Source organism: Eretmochelys imbricata, chromosome 11 (assembly GCF_965152235.1).
Source record: "Eretmochelys imbricata isolate rEreImb1 chromosome 11, rEreImb1.hap1, whole genome shotgun sequence".
Lineage (NCBI taxonomy): Eukaryota > Metazoa > Chordata > Testudines > Cheloniidae > Eretmochelys > Eretmochelys imbricata.
This window is the reverse complement of record NC_135582.1, coordinates 49,917,843-49,934,529: the sequence shown is the minus strand read 5'-3', so window position 1 is coordinate 49,934,529 and position 16,687 is coordinate 49,917,843. Positions and strand designations below refer to the sequence as shown.

Sequence of the window (16,687 nt, the reverse complement as noted above, 5' to 3'; positions counted from 1 at the left end):
ATTTGGACAGTATTTTGACATTCTAAAAAAAGATTTTGGCAGTTTTGGACTCAAAGTGTATTTTCTTAGTCTGTTCAGAAGGTGATTTTTTGGGAATAATTTTTACAAACTGTTCTTTGAATGAATTATAAAGATGAACAGCAGCATTTTCAAAAGCACTTAGGAACCCAAGTCCCATTTTCAAAATTGACTTGGGATCCTAAATTATTTAGGTTGCACTTAAAGCCCCAAAGATGACGACATGAATCCGAGTTTACTTTTCTGTTACAAATCCTCCAAGGCTCAATAAGAAGCAAGACCTGCAGACCTGCAAGGAAGTTTACCAAAAAAACCCCAACCAACCCCAAAACAAAACCATTCATCATAAAAGAAACACTTGCTAAATAAGTATCAACACTCACCCTCTAATTTCAACAGATGCTAAGATGGCAAGGTCAGCCTGATAAGATGTTATTGGGCTTAAACTGTCAAATAGATTGGAGCTGAAAAAGAAGATAAGTCCATTTGTTAAATGGAATGAACAAGGTTCTTTTTTAAAGTGTTAAGCACATGTTATGTAACATTATTATGTGACTCCTGTGTCATCGGGGCAAAAGGAGAGGTACTAAAAACTAAGGGCCACATACGCTGCTCCACTAAGGTCTACTTTGCCATATTGTACGGAATAAATGGGCCTTACAACCTGCCCTAAATACTCTACTTGCATGGAAAAAACAAATGGCATAAAGCTGGTGTAGCTGACTATGCCAGCCCTTCCACTTTAACTCTCCTTGGCATAAGGGACAATTGAAGGGCTAGAGGAGGCAGGGTCAGAGCAAAATGCACTCCAGTGATCATTGCTGCATAACTGCCCCTATCTAGCCCTTAGGCCGCTCTAACTTGCCCAAGGGCTGGTGTGGCCTTCACCCAGCCCCAGTGTTGGGGACGCAGGAAAGTGCCTTAAAAGTCATCTCTGCATACCTCATCCCCTGCCACAGCTACACTAACATCAGCTAGGCACTGCTGAGGATTGAACCTATATTTAAAACCTACAGAAGGGTGTACTAGATCATAAGGCAGTTTTCACTTATAAATGCTAGGATTACTCATACCAATACAATCTAGCACTTTCCTAGCTCCGATATATAAGCGTTTCATCAATATAAATTCGTTATCTCTATTTTACAGAAGGAGAAACTGAGGCAGAGAGAGGATGCCCCAGGTCATCCAATAAGCCAGTGGCAGAGCTGGGAATAGAATCCTAGACCAGCGCTCTATCCACTACAGCACACTGCCTCCTTTGTAAGGATTTCCTAAATTTTCTTTATTTTCTTCACAGCTGTTGTAATTACAAATTACATGTAGCAGAGTAATATTTTCCTCCTAAACAGCAATCGTCATACCCTTTTCGATGCCGGGTCGTACCTGTGACATTGGTGGACCAGGTGACAGCTCATGTCATGGTGCTCGTGTCTCAACTGGACATTAACAGATACATAGCTGGAATCTGTATGGCTCACTTGTGGGTTAATATTGATACATTTTTAGAACTTTAAGAAAGTGTTCAGATGAGAATTGCTGCATGCATTCATCTTACTTGCAGTATCTATGTTCCATACTGTAATATGTGAGCAGTTTTATTGTGGGCCTCTGTGATTCTCGTCATATAGGAGAGGGACATTAATTAGTGCACGGAACTGCTCTTCTGCAGAAGTTTCTTATGCTCCTTCTGAAAGAGGAGACCCACCATACCAGAGGGGCTTTGGTCAGATCTTGCAACTGAAAACTCCGTATGTCTGGACTGAGAAACCCTCAACAAAAGGACTGAAGACTCTTGTTGTTGTTCTGCTCTCCTCCCCAAGAATATGAGTCATGCAAGTGGATTCCGCCCATTAGCTGAGTTTGCAGCTCAGAGCACATGGCAGGAGGGGAATAACAACCCCAAACCAAGCAAATAGGTATCTCCATGCTGCTTGGAATCAGGGAGGGGGAGGTGTTTCTAGGCATAAACAAGAGATCCCCAGCTGAAGCATAGGTTAGCTTTAAAGGTCAAGTAGAGCTTGCTCGTTATAGAAGCCTATATTACTGTTTGAAACCTAAAACTAACTCATTCGTGTCTGTGTCTGCTTGCTTTAACCTGGTAATAATTCTGTTTCCTTTTCCTATTTAATAAATCTTCATATAGTTTATTACAGGATTGTCTACAAGTACGGTCAGTGGTGTGAGACCGTAAGTGCAATTGACCTGTGGTAAGTGATTGGTCCTTTGGGAGCAGGAGTAACCTGAATATTGCTGTGATCCTTGGTATAAGGAGACATCTATCACAGAAATATGCTCGCCCAGGTGGCAATACAGATCAGAGTACTCAAGGGGACTGTCTGTGACTCTGCGTTAAGGCTGTTAAAGTGCCTGAGGAGTTTGCACTTGGTACAGTTTGTTGGTGAAATCTACGTTTAGATCTCACAACCAGTTTGGGATTTGTGCCCTGGTTTTTAAACAGTCTGCCCTGAGGTTGGTACACCCCTTCTTGCGTCACCATTGGGAGTGTTACAGCCATTTTTTGACATGCAGTGCACACCTCTGAGTGCAGCGAAAGGCACAGACTAGGTAAGTGGGACACGTTTGTCATATTACTTGGACCTGTCACATGTCACTAAATGCTGCAGTTCCTCTCTCACATTCTGCAGAAGCAATTTCTATCCTGTTGTGTTTGCTCTCTGAAACAGTTACATAAAACTTGCATTTCTCCCTTATTTTAACTTGTAGTATATTATGCTTGGGTTGCTGACTCAGTTCATTTCCTCACAACTGATTGCCCTACTGAGGGATCAGGGGTGAAAAGGGTGGGGGAGCTATCAGAGGTAGGTGGTGGGGGATGTTTTTTGAGGGAGGTGGCAATCAGAAGTCAGGTAGGCGAGTTTCCTGAGGTGGGACCTGGGAGGTGCTTAGCAGCTCCCCCTCTCTCCATCAGAAGTATTGCTCCTTCCTCCCCCGCCCAACCCCCCCACACTTCTGTGTGGAGGAAGCTGGGGAAAGAGGATCGGCAGGGACTGTTATTCCTCTGATGGAGGGAACCAGGTGCCTTGGTGATTGCTCTCACCTTTGAGGGAGGGAGAAGCTAGGAGGCTCAGTGGTGCCCACATTCTCCAAGGGAGGTGAGCTAGAGTTATATGCCACTGGCCAGAAGCAACAGTACATTGGCTGATAGAAAGGATGGGAATAAAACTGAACCAGACAGCTATGTGAGATCAAAGGGTTTGTAGTGCTGCAAAGCCTTTGATCACCAAGGCAAACTGCTGCCACTAAAATTATTATTCTTATTATCAGTTCTGGAGAGGGAAAATGCATATATGTGTGAGAGTAATCCATTCATTGGGTTCTGGGGACAAAGTCCCCAAGGAGTGTGACAAAGTCACCTGATGCCTCAAGGACAAAGTGCTACATTTGAAGCTTGGAGTTAACTTAAGAGGTGTAAAAATCATAACCAGAGAGATAGATTCCCATTGACTATGCATCACAGGAGGCCTGTGTGTTTTCTCCAGCAAGCACATAAATCTACTCCATTCATAGGCTCCTGATATATTTACTATTTTTATAGTATTGCCCAGAAGTCACCATTCAGGTTCTAGGCCTGGTTGTGCCAGGGGCTGTACAAAACAAACACACACACACACACACAGAAATAGTCTCTGCTCTCAACAGCATAGGTGAATAGCCCTGGCATGGAGTAGCACCTCCTACAGTCACAAGTTCATTAGACATACAAGCTGGGCCTAACATGCTCTTAAAGAGCATGCCTGCAGGGGAATGGGAGGTACTACCGAGCCTCAGGTCGGTGTAACTGCACTAGCTTTAATCTAGCTAGCACAGCTAAAAATAGCAGTGACGATACAGCAGCATGGATGCCAGCTCGGGCTGGCAATACAAGTACATACCCAGCGTTCCAGGCCGGCTTGTACAGCCCGAGTTGAAGCCCACGCCTTCGCTGCTATTTGTACCTTGGTCTCTAGATTATAGCTAGCGCAGGTGTGCCTAACCCAGCTGCAATCACACTTCAAGCTGCAGTGCAGACGTACCCATGGAAGGACTGGAGTGTCCAAGCAAAGGTCATTTTTAAAACAGAGGCTGCTGCTAGTCCTTCAAATGAACACGTTGTTTCACATTTTGGCACTGCATGTGTGAAGAAGAGATCCAAACTGAACCCAGAATGCAAAATATTAAGCTCTGCTTCAAATACCTTTCCTGGTTTTGTACCCATTGTCACTAAATAGCACCATTTCATTTGTGCCACATCATGTGAAAGGAAAATCAACTGCATACAAACAGAACTGACCTTTTCCCTACATTACAAACAGAGAAGTGTTTTAAAGCAAGTTAAATCCATGATAAAACATTTATGAGATAGAAAGGAAGAAATTAGCTCAGAACTAAATTGTAAATGATCAGTTCACAGCTTCATCATTTACCAAGGTATCTAATCAGTGCTAGCTACAGCGTAATGTAGATTGGGAGGCATGGTGTTAGCATCTACTTCCATACCTTCTGATTTGTAAGTCAAACTTCACGGAGGTGTCCATCTCTGACTGCTGATTCACACTGAAACGCAGGCCAGCTAATAGCTTAGAAACAAAACCAAGTGACCAAGGTTTAGTGGAAACAGACTCAAGTTCATAACAAAAAGTGCTCAGCACTACTATTTGTCACTGAAATTGCACAAGGCAGGGGGTCACAGAGGAAGCGAAGGCAGGCTGAACTAGCATTAAGGGCATCCAACTGAACAAGTGTGCCTCTCTCACTTGGTTGAGGTTGAGTTGTCATACTGCTGCCCCAGAGAAAAAGTAAAATTTGCTTCACATTCCCACAGTTGTTTTTACATATTCCCAGACCCCATGTGCTGCACCAGCAGGCAGCACGGTCTAGTAAACTGGACAAGTGCCTGGGAGTCAAGAAAATAAGATTCAATTCTGAGTTTTGTACTAATTTAACCACGGTCATGCAGTGAATCACTTACTCTCTCTGCACCTCAGCGTCCCCATCCCCAAAATGGTTGGAAGTGACATGTATTCCCTCATGTAAATGGCCTCGAGATTTATGGGTGAAAAGTGCTATATAACAGTGCTTAGAATTATTACAGAATAATTCTAGGTAAAGTTGCATCATAAAAACCACGTACATTTTTTTCAGACCTTAGTTTACTGGCAAACTGGCAGCCAATTTTTGGAATGTTTTCTTTGAACTACTCTAACATGTGGGTGGCTTAAAATATATTTTGAGATCTAAATGTCAATGAGATTATATCTTCTAGCAGTATGAGTGCGCATCTTCCTCAATGAATATGAATAGTCATCTTCCGACTTCTTTTAAACCCAGCCACACATTTGACTTACTTTAGTCCCAGCCTTCATGGGATTTCCAAGGTCACAGACCACCAGGCGAGTTTGATTCTCAGTTTTAAATGCACAGGATAGCCGTGCTAAAGCCTGCAATAAAAACAGGCACAGCTTAAAGAAGAACAGTGCAATATTTTCTGGCATCAGTATGAAAGACAGAAAAAATTGCAAGCAAGTTGCATTAATTTAAATATTACTGGCCAATCTTAATATAATCTAGTAGCAAACAGCTCTGAAAAAAATCTGGAGGTGAAAACCTCACGAGGTAGAAGTGTTCTGTTTTCTCGAATATACAGTATAAAAGTCTAATACTCCTACTCATATGGGGTAGCAATAATGATTTTTGAGGCCTCAAGTATTTCTCAGGTTGAGTTCTCCACACCTATGTGAAGTACCTATGACTTTTTCACAGGGGAGTTAGTCTCTTAATATTCCACTTTAAGAGAGACAAGTCTTTGAAGGCAAAATGCCATGAAAAGTCAGTAGCTCCTCAGAAGCAGTCCTTATCAGAGAGTCCACAGCGCACAAATTAACAGACAACAGATCTAGGGCAGCAGAAGGCAAACCTCTCTGAATATGCCATTTGAAGTATGACCCAGGATACCCAGGGGCACACTATCATATGGGACTAAAGGAGTGGTGCCCACTATGACAGTGAATAACAACAGAGCTGAGGAGGCTTAAACAAAAGGATTCCCCCCGCCCCTCTTTCTTAAGAGCAGGTGCTCTCTCTACAAGTGTGGAAGAGGGATAATCCAACTTCATTTTGTGCATCCTACAGACCTTGGCTATCAAAGAAGTGTGATAACTTGCATCAAAAGTAAGCTTTGTCTTAGCATCCTGGCAGTCCAACTAAACCTAGGATTCTTCAGCTGTTGAGGGCTGTTCCTCCTCCCTGGGCTGACTAGTTGAGGGTAGGAGGACAGTGCATGTGTGTTGACACATCAGAGGTCACCATGTACAAGACATCAGAAGGAGAGCAATCCAGTCAGTCTAGGTTGCAAGGACTCATGGCAAAAATAGCATTTACTGATTTATCTCAGCATTCTCCAACTTCGTGGCCATTTTAAACAATCCTATAGGTCAAAGGCCTAACTGTTGAGAGAAAACTAGGATGGGGGAAGTTCTGGAAGCACAGTGGGATCTAAGCACTCTCTAAGGCAGAGCACTGCTGGGAAACTTCACAGAAGCTTCAAGAATCTGCATTGGTGCTTAGAGATTGGTTGCTTGTGCCTGTGCAAGTGTGATGCCAACGAAAACACATTTAGAGAATCTGTGTGTTCCTTCCAAGAAATACAAACATCTCAGAAGGCTATGGGGGCAGCAGTTAAAAGTCAATCCCATATACTCCATGTGACCAAGAGAACTGAAGCCCCTTAATTTATGAGGATTCTGCAGTTACAAAATTTCCAGCAGAATCCACTCTTTGATTTTTCCCTTTGTTCTTCACTTGTGTGGCAGGGAGGGAGCAGCAGAACCCAGATATTATTCTTTGTCTCTTAGATTTGCTCAGCTCATTACCCAGGATATGAAATGCTGAGTCTGAATATAAATTAATTAGCAAAGGTGTTGTTCAAAGACCTGTGCCAGAAATAATTTGTATGTATTCACTGCGTCTGTGTGCAGTCTATCCATCGTTGCTTAACACCTCTCTCCTGAATCAGAATAATTCAGCTTTGAAGTTCCAGCTGCGCATCTGCTCGGGCAATTTCAAAGTTATTGTGATCACCTGACTAATTGGAAGGCTAACACAGAATATCTGTAATTTCTGGGACCAAGCTAGTGAGAGTTTAGAGCAGGAGAATATTAGTGCACCCAGTCTAATAACTGGTGATCTAGAGCCCCTCTTAGAATAGCTTACTTTTGGGAACTCTTTCCTAAAATGTAAAATAGTGTGTTGTGCTACTGACATATATGCTTGGAGTGCACAAAACTACATAAGGCAAGCAAGAGAGTGTGTGCTGGGAGGCCAGAACAATTCATTAGAAAGTTGTGGTTTTAATATTTCCCACACATTGCTTTGACTTTCTGGTTTCATCTGCTACCAGAAACATAAGTGTCACTGTAAATAAAGTTTCAGAGTAGCAGCCGTGTTAGTCTGTATCCGCAAAAAGACAAGGAGGACTTGTGGCACCTTAGAGACTAACCAATGTATTTGAGCATGAGCTTTCGTGAGCTACAGCTACACTTTCACATTAACCAGAAACAAAGTAAGTACTGTACCACAGGATTCCTGCAAGGACATCCGTTCTAATGAAAGCTCCAGTCCAGTTTTACACAGCCAAGAGGTCTGGGTAAACATTTGGATTTTTAGGCTTAGTTAAAGACTGAAGCTTGTGCAGCACTAAGAGCCCATTCCTGCAAACCTCCACATGAGTAAATGCAACAGGACTAGTCACAGGAAGAAAGCAAGTTAGAAACTTACCTCATTGTTACGAACAACACCAATGAAGTCTGCTTGGGGTGGAATGATAACAAAGAGTTCGGCTTCATATGCTCCTTCCCCTTGGTTCTGGGCATCGACAATCAGGGTTAAAGGATTGTCATCACCAATATAGATCTGCTTCTGATCACTGAGCAAGCACAGCAAGTGCAAAAGTGAATACTGCGTTCACATAAAGTAGTTATGCTTAACAGTTAGGATTTACAGAAACAAGAGGCATTCTGACATTGCACTAGAGCATTAGGGGTCACCGCAGTTAACTTGCAAAAAATGTTTTATAGCTCAAAAAATACAACTTGCAATGCATTTTAAAGGGGAAAAGATACAATGTCACTGGCAATAATGGAGCAAATATGAAATGTCATTAGGAGGAACTGTCCCTGACAAAGCATTTTGTCAATTAAAAAACAAACAAACAAACCACAACACCACACACACTTCCTAACGGCAGAACAGCAGATCAATGATAAGGGCCAGATCCCCATGTATGCCCTTGCCATTTTAATAACCACAAACATGCTTTTTATATATAAAGGTACACACACACACACACACACAGTGCCAAACTCAACTTAAAAGTTAACTACAGAGCCGCAAGCAGCATCTTCAAAAAACACACACACATTTATATCACTTTCTAGTAATTCCAGATAAATGTAAAAGATTTCCCCTAAATAATCTTTGAAAATGTTGCATATAAACTACAAGGGACCCAAATTTTCTCTGAATTGGTATAAAATTTCTCAAGCGTAAGAGTATAAGAATGGCCATACTGGGTCAAACAAATACTCCACCTAGCCCAGTGTTCTGTCTTCCAACAGTTGCCAATGTGAGGTGCTACAGAGGGAATGAACAGAACAGGACAATTATCAAGTGATCAGTTCCCTGTTGTCCTATCCCAGCTTCTGGCAAGCAGAGGTTTAGGGATACCCAGAGCACAGGTTTGTGTCCCTGACCATCTTGGCTAACAGCCATTGATGGACCTATCCTCCATGAACTTATCTCTCTCTTTTTTTTAAACCAGTTATACTTTTGGCCTTCGCAACACCCTTGGCAATGAGTTCCACAGGTTGACTGTGTGTTGTGTGAAGAAGTATTTCCTTACGTTTGTTTTAAACCTGCTGCCTATTACTTTCATTGGGTGACCCATGGTTCTTGTGTAATGTGAAGGGGTAAATAACACTTCTTTATTCACTTTCTCCACATCATTTATGATTTTATAGACCTCTATCATCTTCCTCCTTAATCATCTCTTTTCTAAATTGAACAGACACAGTCATTTAAATCTCTACTCATGTGGAAGCTGTTCCATACCCCTAATAATTTTTGTTGCCCTTCTCTGTATCTTTTCCAATTCTAATATTTTTTTTTTGAGATGCGGTGACCAGAACTGTACAAAGTATTCAAGATGTGAGCATTCCATGCATTTATATACAGTAGAACCTCAAAGTTAGGAACAGCTTGTTCATAACTCTGAAATGTTCATAACCCTGAACCAAAGTTCAGGATTGTTCTTTCAGAAGTTTACAACTGAACATTGACTTAATACAGCTTTGAAACTTTACTACGCAGAAGAAAAATGCTGCTTTTAACCCTCTTAATTTAAATGGGGAAAAAAAAAAACACAACACGAACAGTTTCCTTAACTTGTCAAATCTTTTTTTTAAACTTTCCCTTCATTTTTTTTAGTAGTTTACATTTAACAGCACTGTACAATTTGTGTGTGTGGGTGTGCACGTGTGCGCTACCTGATTGCATACTTCTGATTCCAAATGAGGTGTGTGGCTGACCAGTCAGTTTGTAACTCTCGTGTTCGTAACTCTGAGGTTCTACTGTAATGGCATTATAATATTTTCTGTCTTATTATCTATTCCTTTCCTAATGGTTCCTTACAGAGTTCGCTTTCTTGATTGCCACTGCATACCGAGCAGATGTTTTCAGAGAACTATCCACGGTGACTACAAGATCTCTTTCTTAAGTAGTAACAGCTAATTAAGACCCCATCATTTTGTATGTAGAGCTGGGGTTATGTTTTCCTATATGAATTACTTTGCACTTCATCAGCCACTTTGTTTCCCAGTCACACAGCTGAGTGAGATCCCTTTGTAACTTTTTGCAGTCAGCTTTGGACTTAGTCTTGAGTAATTTTGTATTATCTGCAAACTTTGCCACCTAATGGGGTGTGTATGTGTGTACATACTCATGCATGCATGTACGATTGCCCTCTGCTGGATAAAAATCACACCTTCTCATGTGTCTAACTGCGTCTAGTAGCAGCTAATGAAACTGTGGTATAGCCCTTTGGTTTGTAGCCGAAGATTCTACAGGCTCTGCTTTCCTTGTCACATGTTTTCACTTTAGCTGAGACAATTACGACTATATACATGCAGCCACAGTGTCTTTACAGGAGTTTAGTCTCTCCTCACAACTCATTTATGTTAACAGCACTCAGTCACAATGGGAAAACAGGTTCCCTTAGGCCATGATCCAGCAAAAACAACTTATGCACATGCTTCAATTTTACACTCTGAGTACTCCCAATGATTTAATTTCATTGCATTCAATGGGACTACTCACGGTACACAAGATCTATGTAGGGTTGGAGCCTTACATAGGAAGTTTACCTTTCCCAATAGTATTATTCCATAGTATTTATTAGGTGTTTATTTTTCCAGTTCACCCAACACCAAAATTTACCTGCGTACTGCAACCTGCAATTTTGGTTTGCAGATATTATCTTCACCACAGTCCAGCAGGATATGTGTCTATGCAAAAATCAAATACATATATATGGCTTTAATAAGTTCAGCCCATTAATTCATACATGTATCTTCATCAGCACAATTCCCTTATCACTGCTTTTTTCAAAGGCTTTTTTGGAACAATTCTAATTAGGGGAACTGTTTACTTGTCTCTATATACATAAATTATGAAAAAAGAAACAAACACAGTTTTTATGCATGCTGTATGCCCCTTTTACACTTGCCCACTATATAATTCTAAAGCCAATGTCTGCAGTTATCTATCGTATTTGCAGATCATCTTATATAAATCATATCTGTTTCTTTACCGTCACATCTCCACTATGCTCTCTGTGCAAAGCTTGGAATAAAAAGGTAGAAATTAAGTTAAATTGTTTGAAAGAACCGCAAGGACAAATTACTAGTCTACAGAGCATCTGTAGAAACTTATAAAAATGTAAGCATGAGACTGTAGGCAGCATAAGATCAGGAACAATTTCTAGGAACACTGTGCTCCAGAATGGGAAACAGCAAAAAAATTTTCAGAGGTGACTGCATCTTTTGAGGTATCGGTTAAAAAGGGAGGAGGAGTGCTCACTGATCTACGAACACCAATAAGCTGCAGGAGTGAACTGCATGCTGCAGTGAGTAACTTACTCTTTCCTCTCCCTGGAAACTTCACATAGGTATGGCACGTACAGCAGCTCAAAATGAGAAAATGGATTAAAAGCTCTCACCCTTCTGGACCAGCATGCCTGATGCTGACCTGACCTCTGTTTTCTGTAATACAGCTAAATACGATGGGTGAAAAAGAAGCTCAGCTCTAAAGACTAGGGTGTGCCTAATGCCAAAAAGTAACGTATAAAAGAGAAAAAAAAATACATACGTGTATTTGGAAAACATTTTCAAAATTCAGTGCCTACTGCTAGACCCCTATATCCATATTTAGGTGTCCTGATATTTTCAGAAGTGTTTCAAAAAATAAGGCCACTAGTTTAACATTATGTGGATTTAGGCACCAAAGGCTAAAAACATTGTCTATAATGTTTAACCAAAAACTGTCAGGAATATACCTGTCTGCTAATGTTAGCAGGAGTGAACTGGTTGAGGATGGGCTGTAATCCAGATGAGTCTGTGGCTGTTTTGTAATCCAACCGATATTCCATAAAAACAGTGATCGGAGTAAGTTTGTCTCTAAACTCAGATTCATCCTGAGGGGAGAAATGATTCAGGTCATTCTTAAATCACAACAAAAAGAACCCAGAGGCGCACTGGATTCAAATCAAAAGCCTACCAGTATTGGGTACTATCATTATTTATTGGTTGTATTATGCACCCAGAGTCCCAAACCAAGATCAGAGCCCCATTATGCTAGCTACTCTACAAACAAAGAGAAAATCCCAGCTCTAAAGAACTTACAATCTAAATATACAAGACAGACAATGTTAGTGTTAGAATGTCCATTTTACAGACGGGAAATTGAGGCACACAGAGAGATTTAAATGATTTCCCCAAGGACGCATAGGAAATCTGAGGCAGGGCTGAGAACTGGCTCTCCAAACCCAGCCCAGTGTTTTAATCACAAAACCATCCTTTTTCTATAGCAATAATAATTCAGGGCAAACAACAACAACAACTCTGGTAATTACAGCTCTTTATTCAATGTGTGCAATAAGGCAAAAGACATTTGACCTAAAAGTTTAATTGAAGTGACCTCTTACCCTCAAAAAAGCCTGAAGTTCCTCACAACGCATTGTGCCCCCTTTGACAACAGTCATATTCTTAGAGTGACCAGGCTGTTTGTTGTGGAGAAACAGAGCTCTCCTTAAGGCTCCTTTTTGTTTAAGTTTATCCAACAGCAGCTCCACTTGGAAGGCTATCAAATCCAAAGCATTTGAGTTAGGAATTTCTTGACCACCCGTATGCATAGCAGGTTCCTCTCAGCTAATAAGTCACAAGTGGACTTCAGCTGTAATGGCAATCTAACAGCTGTGCCCTCTTAAAAACTTGTATTTCTTTCAAGTACTAAATCTGTCATCACAATATTGTAACAGAGGTTGATATTGTACTAAAATGAGACCTCAAATCTTCTGCTCAACACTGTAGGCATATTATTTTTGAAGACAAATCTTCAAGTAATAGGTTTGCCTCTGTATTGGGATTTCTTTATGAAAGCAGAAGTTAGGATTTTTTCCAGAGACAGCAGCAATCTTACATCCACAATATATATCCTCCAGTTTTATTATTACTAATCTAATCATAGCTTAATATATTTGATATGGATCCCACAACTTAAAAATACAATACATTTCCTTCTACATAAACCTTGCCAGATCATATCTATTAGCCACACATTACGTAGAAAACACTGAAAGTTTCCTGTAAGTGGCAGTATAATCAGCCAGAAACCATCAGTCTGTTGCACTGCAAAAATCTACATAGAGCCACCATACAAGCCTCTTAGAATGAATCTTTTATTGAAACTGGTCCAATTCCTGATCCGATTCCCATCCATGCCAATGAGAGTCTTTCCATTGACTTGAATGGGAGTTGGATTAGGCCCTTAGCATCTGAATTACCATCTCCACTGTTAGTTCTATAAATATAGCCAAGGGAACTGTTTATCTAAAATTCCCTTTTGTAGATACAGCTAAAGAGCTTGATCCTGCCAGATGACAAGTGCTGTCAGGCCTCAATTCAGCAAGCCCACTTAAGCACATGCTTAAAGCCCATTCAATTTCGTAAGACCTAATATGCTTAAAGTATAATAGATATTTAAATTCACTGCTGAACTGGGACTTCACTTCCGAATAACTTGAAGGGTGTCTAAAGGGTGTCTAAAGTCTCAGCACTAGGAAGGATCAACCTCTATATTGAAAAAGCAATTACTTCACTGATTAAGAAACAGTTATGACCAGGATTCATGTTTACAGACAATTTGAAAAGATTGACATTTTTTTAAAACAGTAAAACTTACTGAGTTTATTTGGGAGCTTTCCTTTGCCATCAGCTGTTAAGCAGAACTTTACTTTAAAGCTGTTTAAAAAAATATTTCAAAAAGCATATTTGATTACATATTTTTCAGCAGAATGTGGTTTAAAAGTGCTCTCCCATAACTTTCCCAGTTCAAAGTTTAAAAAAAAAAAAAAAAAAGACTCCAAACCCAGTCCACTCCCAAAGTTCAATCCTCATAGCCAAAGAAACCAGAACAGATTCACGACTGTTTCTTTTGTCCCATCTCGTTCCAGTGGGGTCATGGGGCACTGTCCAAAACCTGCCCTGCTCCTTCTCCATTTATGAGGACAAGTGAATATACAAAAACAGGTCATGTGTTTTTTCACCCCAACTGGAGCAGGTAGAAAACTCAATGCATTGCTCTCAATCTGCACTCCCAACCTGGGAGAAAACTGGGAATTTCAGATGATATGGATGATGTTCTTTCCATATGGGAAGTTTAATGTTGGGGAGGTTTTCAAGGGCGGGGGGTATAAAAATACCTGAAGCATGTTGGGCAGCCACTCTTTAGGGTTCGGAAGTAAACCTTGCAGTATTATAGCTCTGGGGACTGAAGTACCAGAGAGAGTCATCAACCTTAAACACGATTGTGGAGAACGCATATAGCAGTTTATTCGGCTCAGGGCACTTCTACACTGAAGGGTCATCGTTGACTGGGGAAAAGGTCTTACCACTGTAACAATTTAAAACTTCAAGATGGACAGTGACGGTAGAAATGCAGAGCCTTTAGAGCTTGATTAGCCTAATGATATTCATTTGTGAAGATCACAGTTCAAATTGTGCTATAGGCCAGAAATGAAAGTGAGCTGGGGTTGTTGACCTAAATTGTTAAAGCACTCCACAGTGGGGAACAACTGGCAGCCTGGGCTTTGAGGAGTCCAGGCCTATAAAGGCAGGGTGACTGCAGTCCAGAAATGAATTGTTAAAACAGAACTGCTAGAGGGAGTTTGCAAGACATCTGGTCCCAACACACCTGGCTCAGACCAACCTTAGTGGTCTCTTACTTTCCTGAACAATGAATTAATTCTTATCAGTAATATTAAATGTTTATGCAATAACTTTGCAAGCGATTATACAAGCATTCATGCACAAGATGCAGAACATTGGTGCTGACATTCGTTGGAAACCCAGGACCTGTAGAAATTTCCAAAAGGAAACTGAGGACTCTCTTATTTTCACTGATATACAGCTGTTCAGCTCTGAGCTGATTTAATTGCAGAGATTTTACTCTATTCAGTGGAAATAGTGCCATCTGTGAATGAAAGGTGAAAAGTGAGGATCAAATTCAAAGTCCACTGAAGTCACTGGGAGTCTTTCCATTGATTTTAATGGCATTGGCTCAAGCCCTAAGTGTGTTTGCTTTGCTTTTGCTTTGCCTAGCCATTCAGAAAATCTAGTTCCATTTTTTAAAATCCGTTTATTAGTTAAACTCTCAAGGCCGAGAGGGTAGAAGTAAAAACAAACCACTTTACCAGGAAACTTTCACACCAGTATCTGGCAGTTCACAGATTTTTTCCTCAGGATTTAGAATGGTCGGGTTAACTTCTAGGCCGGCGTTTACACTGATAACCGGTCTAGCCCTGTAGACGAAAGTAAATAAATTTGTGTGAACGATGACACTCATATAACACTACATCACAAAATTCTTCATAGTATGAAAAATGTTATACATTAAGTAAAGCCAAAAATAATAGATACAGAATGTAATGATAGAGCAGCAGATGGGAAAAGATACGAGAAGTTTTTTCATTGAATTCAAAGAGATGGAGAGTAGATGGGGCAGAGAGTTAAAGAAAAGCTGCCCCAGATACCAGGAGCTGTGGACTCTCACATCAGTACTACCGAAACGTCAGAATGAATCAAGAAGAGGCATATGCTAAACAAGTAGAGGGAACAGGGAAGGGAGTGGAATGAGATCAGTCTCCTCCAAAGAACTTGAGTGAATACATGCAGAACTGAAGAACCTTAATGACACTTTTAAACTAGATTCCTAATGGTTCTATTGTAACTTTACACTCTGGGTAAGGGGCAGGGAACAGCTTCATGGCTCCAGAAGCAGATCAGAAAATGAGTTGGCACTCTGCTGCAATTCCTCCCCTTCTCCCCCTTTCTCTGAGGAGAGAAAGTTACTTCCCTTTTTTGTGAAGCAGCCATAAACTTTTTTGTGCTCAAGTTAATACTCTGGCATCAGAAAATGCCCCACTCTGCCCCTCTCTCAGCGGAGGAGTTCCCCTTAATGAGTCAGGAGCTCGCAGAACTGTCAAGGATGAGAGCAGGTTTGCACATCTCACCAGGCAGCAGCATTCTACACCTGCAGGCCTCTGGAGAACTGTCACTCAGGGGAGGCCATGGAGGAAGAGCTCATGCAGTGTTTTCTCTCAGCTCAGGACACATCCGGCAGAAGCAAATAATAGATTATGGACCGCATATTAACACAGTGGAAAGAATGAGGTAACCACTTTTATCCATGTCATTCTGCAATGCAGCAAGACAGAACTTCAGACTCTCTCTCTCATTTCTGTTCCACTCTGTAATCTACAATTTGCACTGAGCTTTCCTCCTGACTGCACTTACATGAGAACATGCACCATGCGCCTACCTGTACAAAACAGCTGTATCAACACCAAAGGCTCCGACAATCAAATCTGGAAAGGAGACAGAAATGCTAGATTTGAGAGTTTATCCTTTTTTTTTTTTTTTTTTTTTAAAGGGACACTAGTTGGTCAGACATACAAAAGCAATGCAGTCAAAATACTGCAACTGTTCTAAAGCTAAGTCAAGAAAAAAGCACCTGGATATCCATTTTTATCCACATCAGTGGCTCCTTTCAGTGAGTAGCCAAAGCTTGGTGGCATAGTACGGGCAGCCCACTGTCCTTCAAGAATCTGAGATGGCACCGCATTCAAACCTGTCGCTCTTCCATTGTAGATGTAAACAACCCCTCTTTTGTCCTCTCCACCATAGGGTGCAGCAACTGCAATATCTGTGAACCAAAAGCAAGAGCCTTAATGTCTCCAAATATAAACAAAGAGAACTTCTTTGTGCTGACACTGAACAAGTCACATGGGCAAAATATAGTTACAGCAGAGTGATTTCAGTACATGGCAGCAAGTTGATAA

General features: G+C 41.0%; 1 protein-coding gene across 1 annotated transcript in view; it reads right to left on the bottom strand.

Annotated features, from left to right (window-relative positions):
• Positions 1-16,687, bottom strand: part of ITGAV (integrin subunit alpha V) — an 86,512-nt gene that overhangs the window by 20,165 nt on the left and 49,660 nt on the right. The window contains exons 13-23 of the mRNA XM_077829715.1: positions 16,360-16,551; positions 16,168-16,213; positions 15,041-15,148; positions 13,531-13,589; positions 12,275-12,429; positions 11,627-11,764; positions 10,510-10,577; positions 7,795-7,942; positions 5,367-5,459; positions 4,519-4,598; positions 402-482 (exon numbers count right to left, since the gene is read on the bottom strand). Of these exons, the coding sequence (XP_077685841.1) occupies positions 402-482; positions 4,519-4,598; positions 5,367-5,459; positions 7,795-7,942; positions 10,510-10,577; positions 11,627-11,764; positions 12,275-12,429; positions 13,531-13,589; positions 15,041-15,148; positions 16,168-16,213; positions 16,360-16,551 (1,168 nt within the window). The remainder of the gene's footprint in view (positions 1-401; positions 483-4,518; positions 4,599-5,366; positions 5,460-7,794; positions 7,943-10,509; positions 10,578-11,626; positions 11,765-12,274; positions 12,430-13,530; positions 13,590-15,040; positions 15,149-16,167; positions 16,214-16,359; positions 16,552-16,687) is intronic.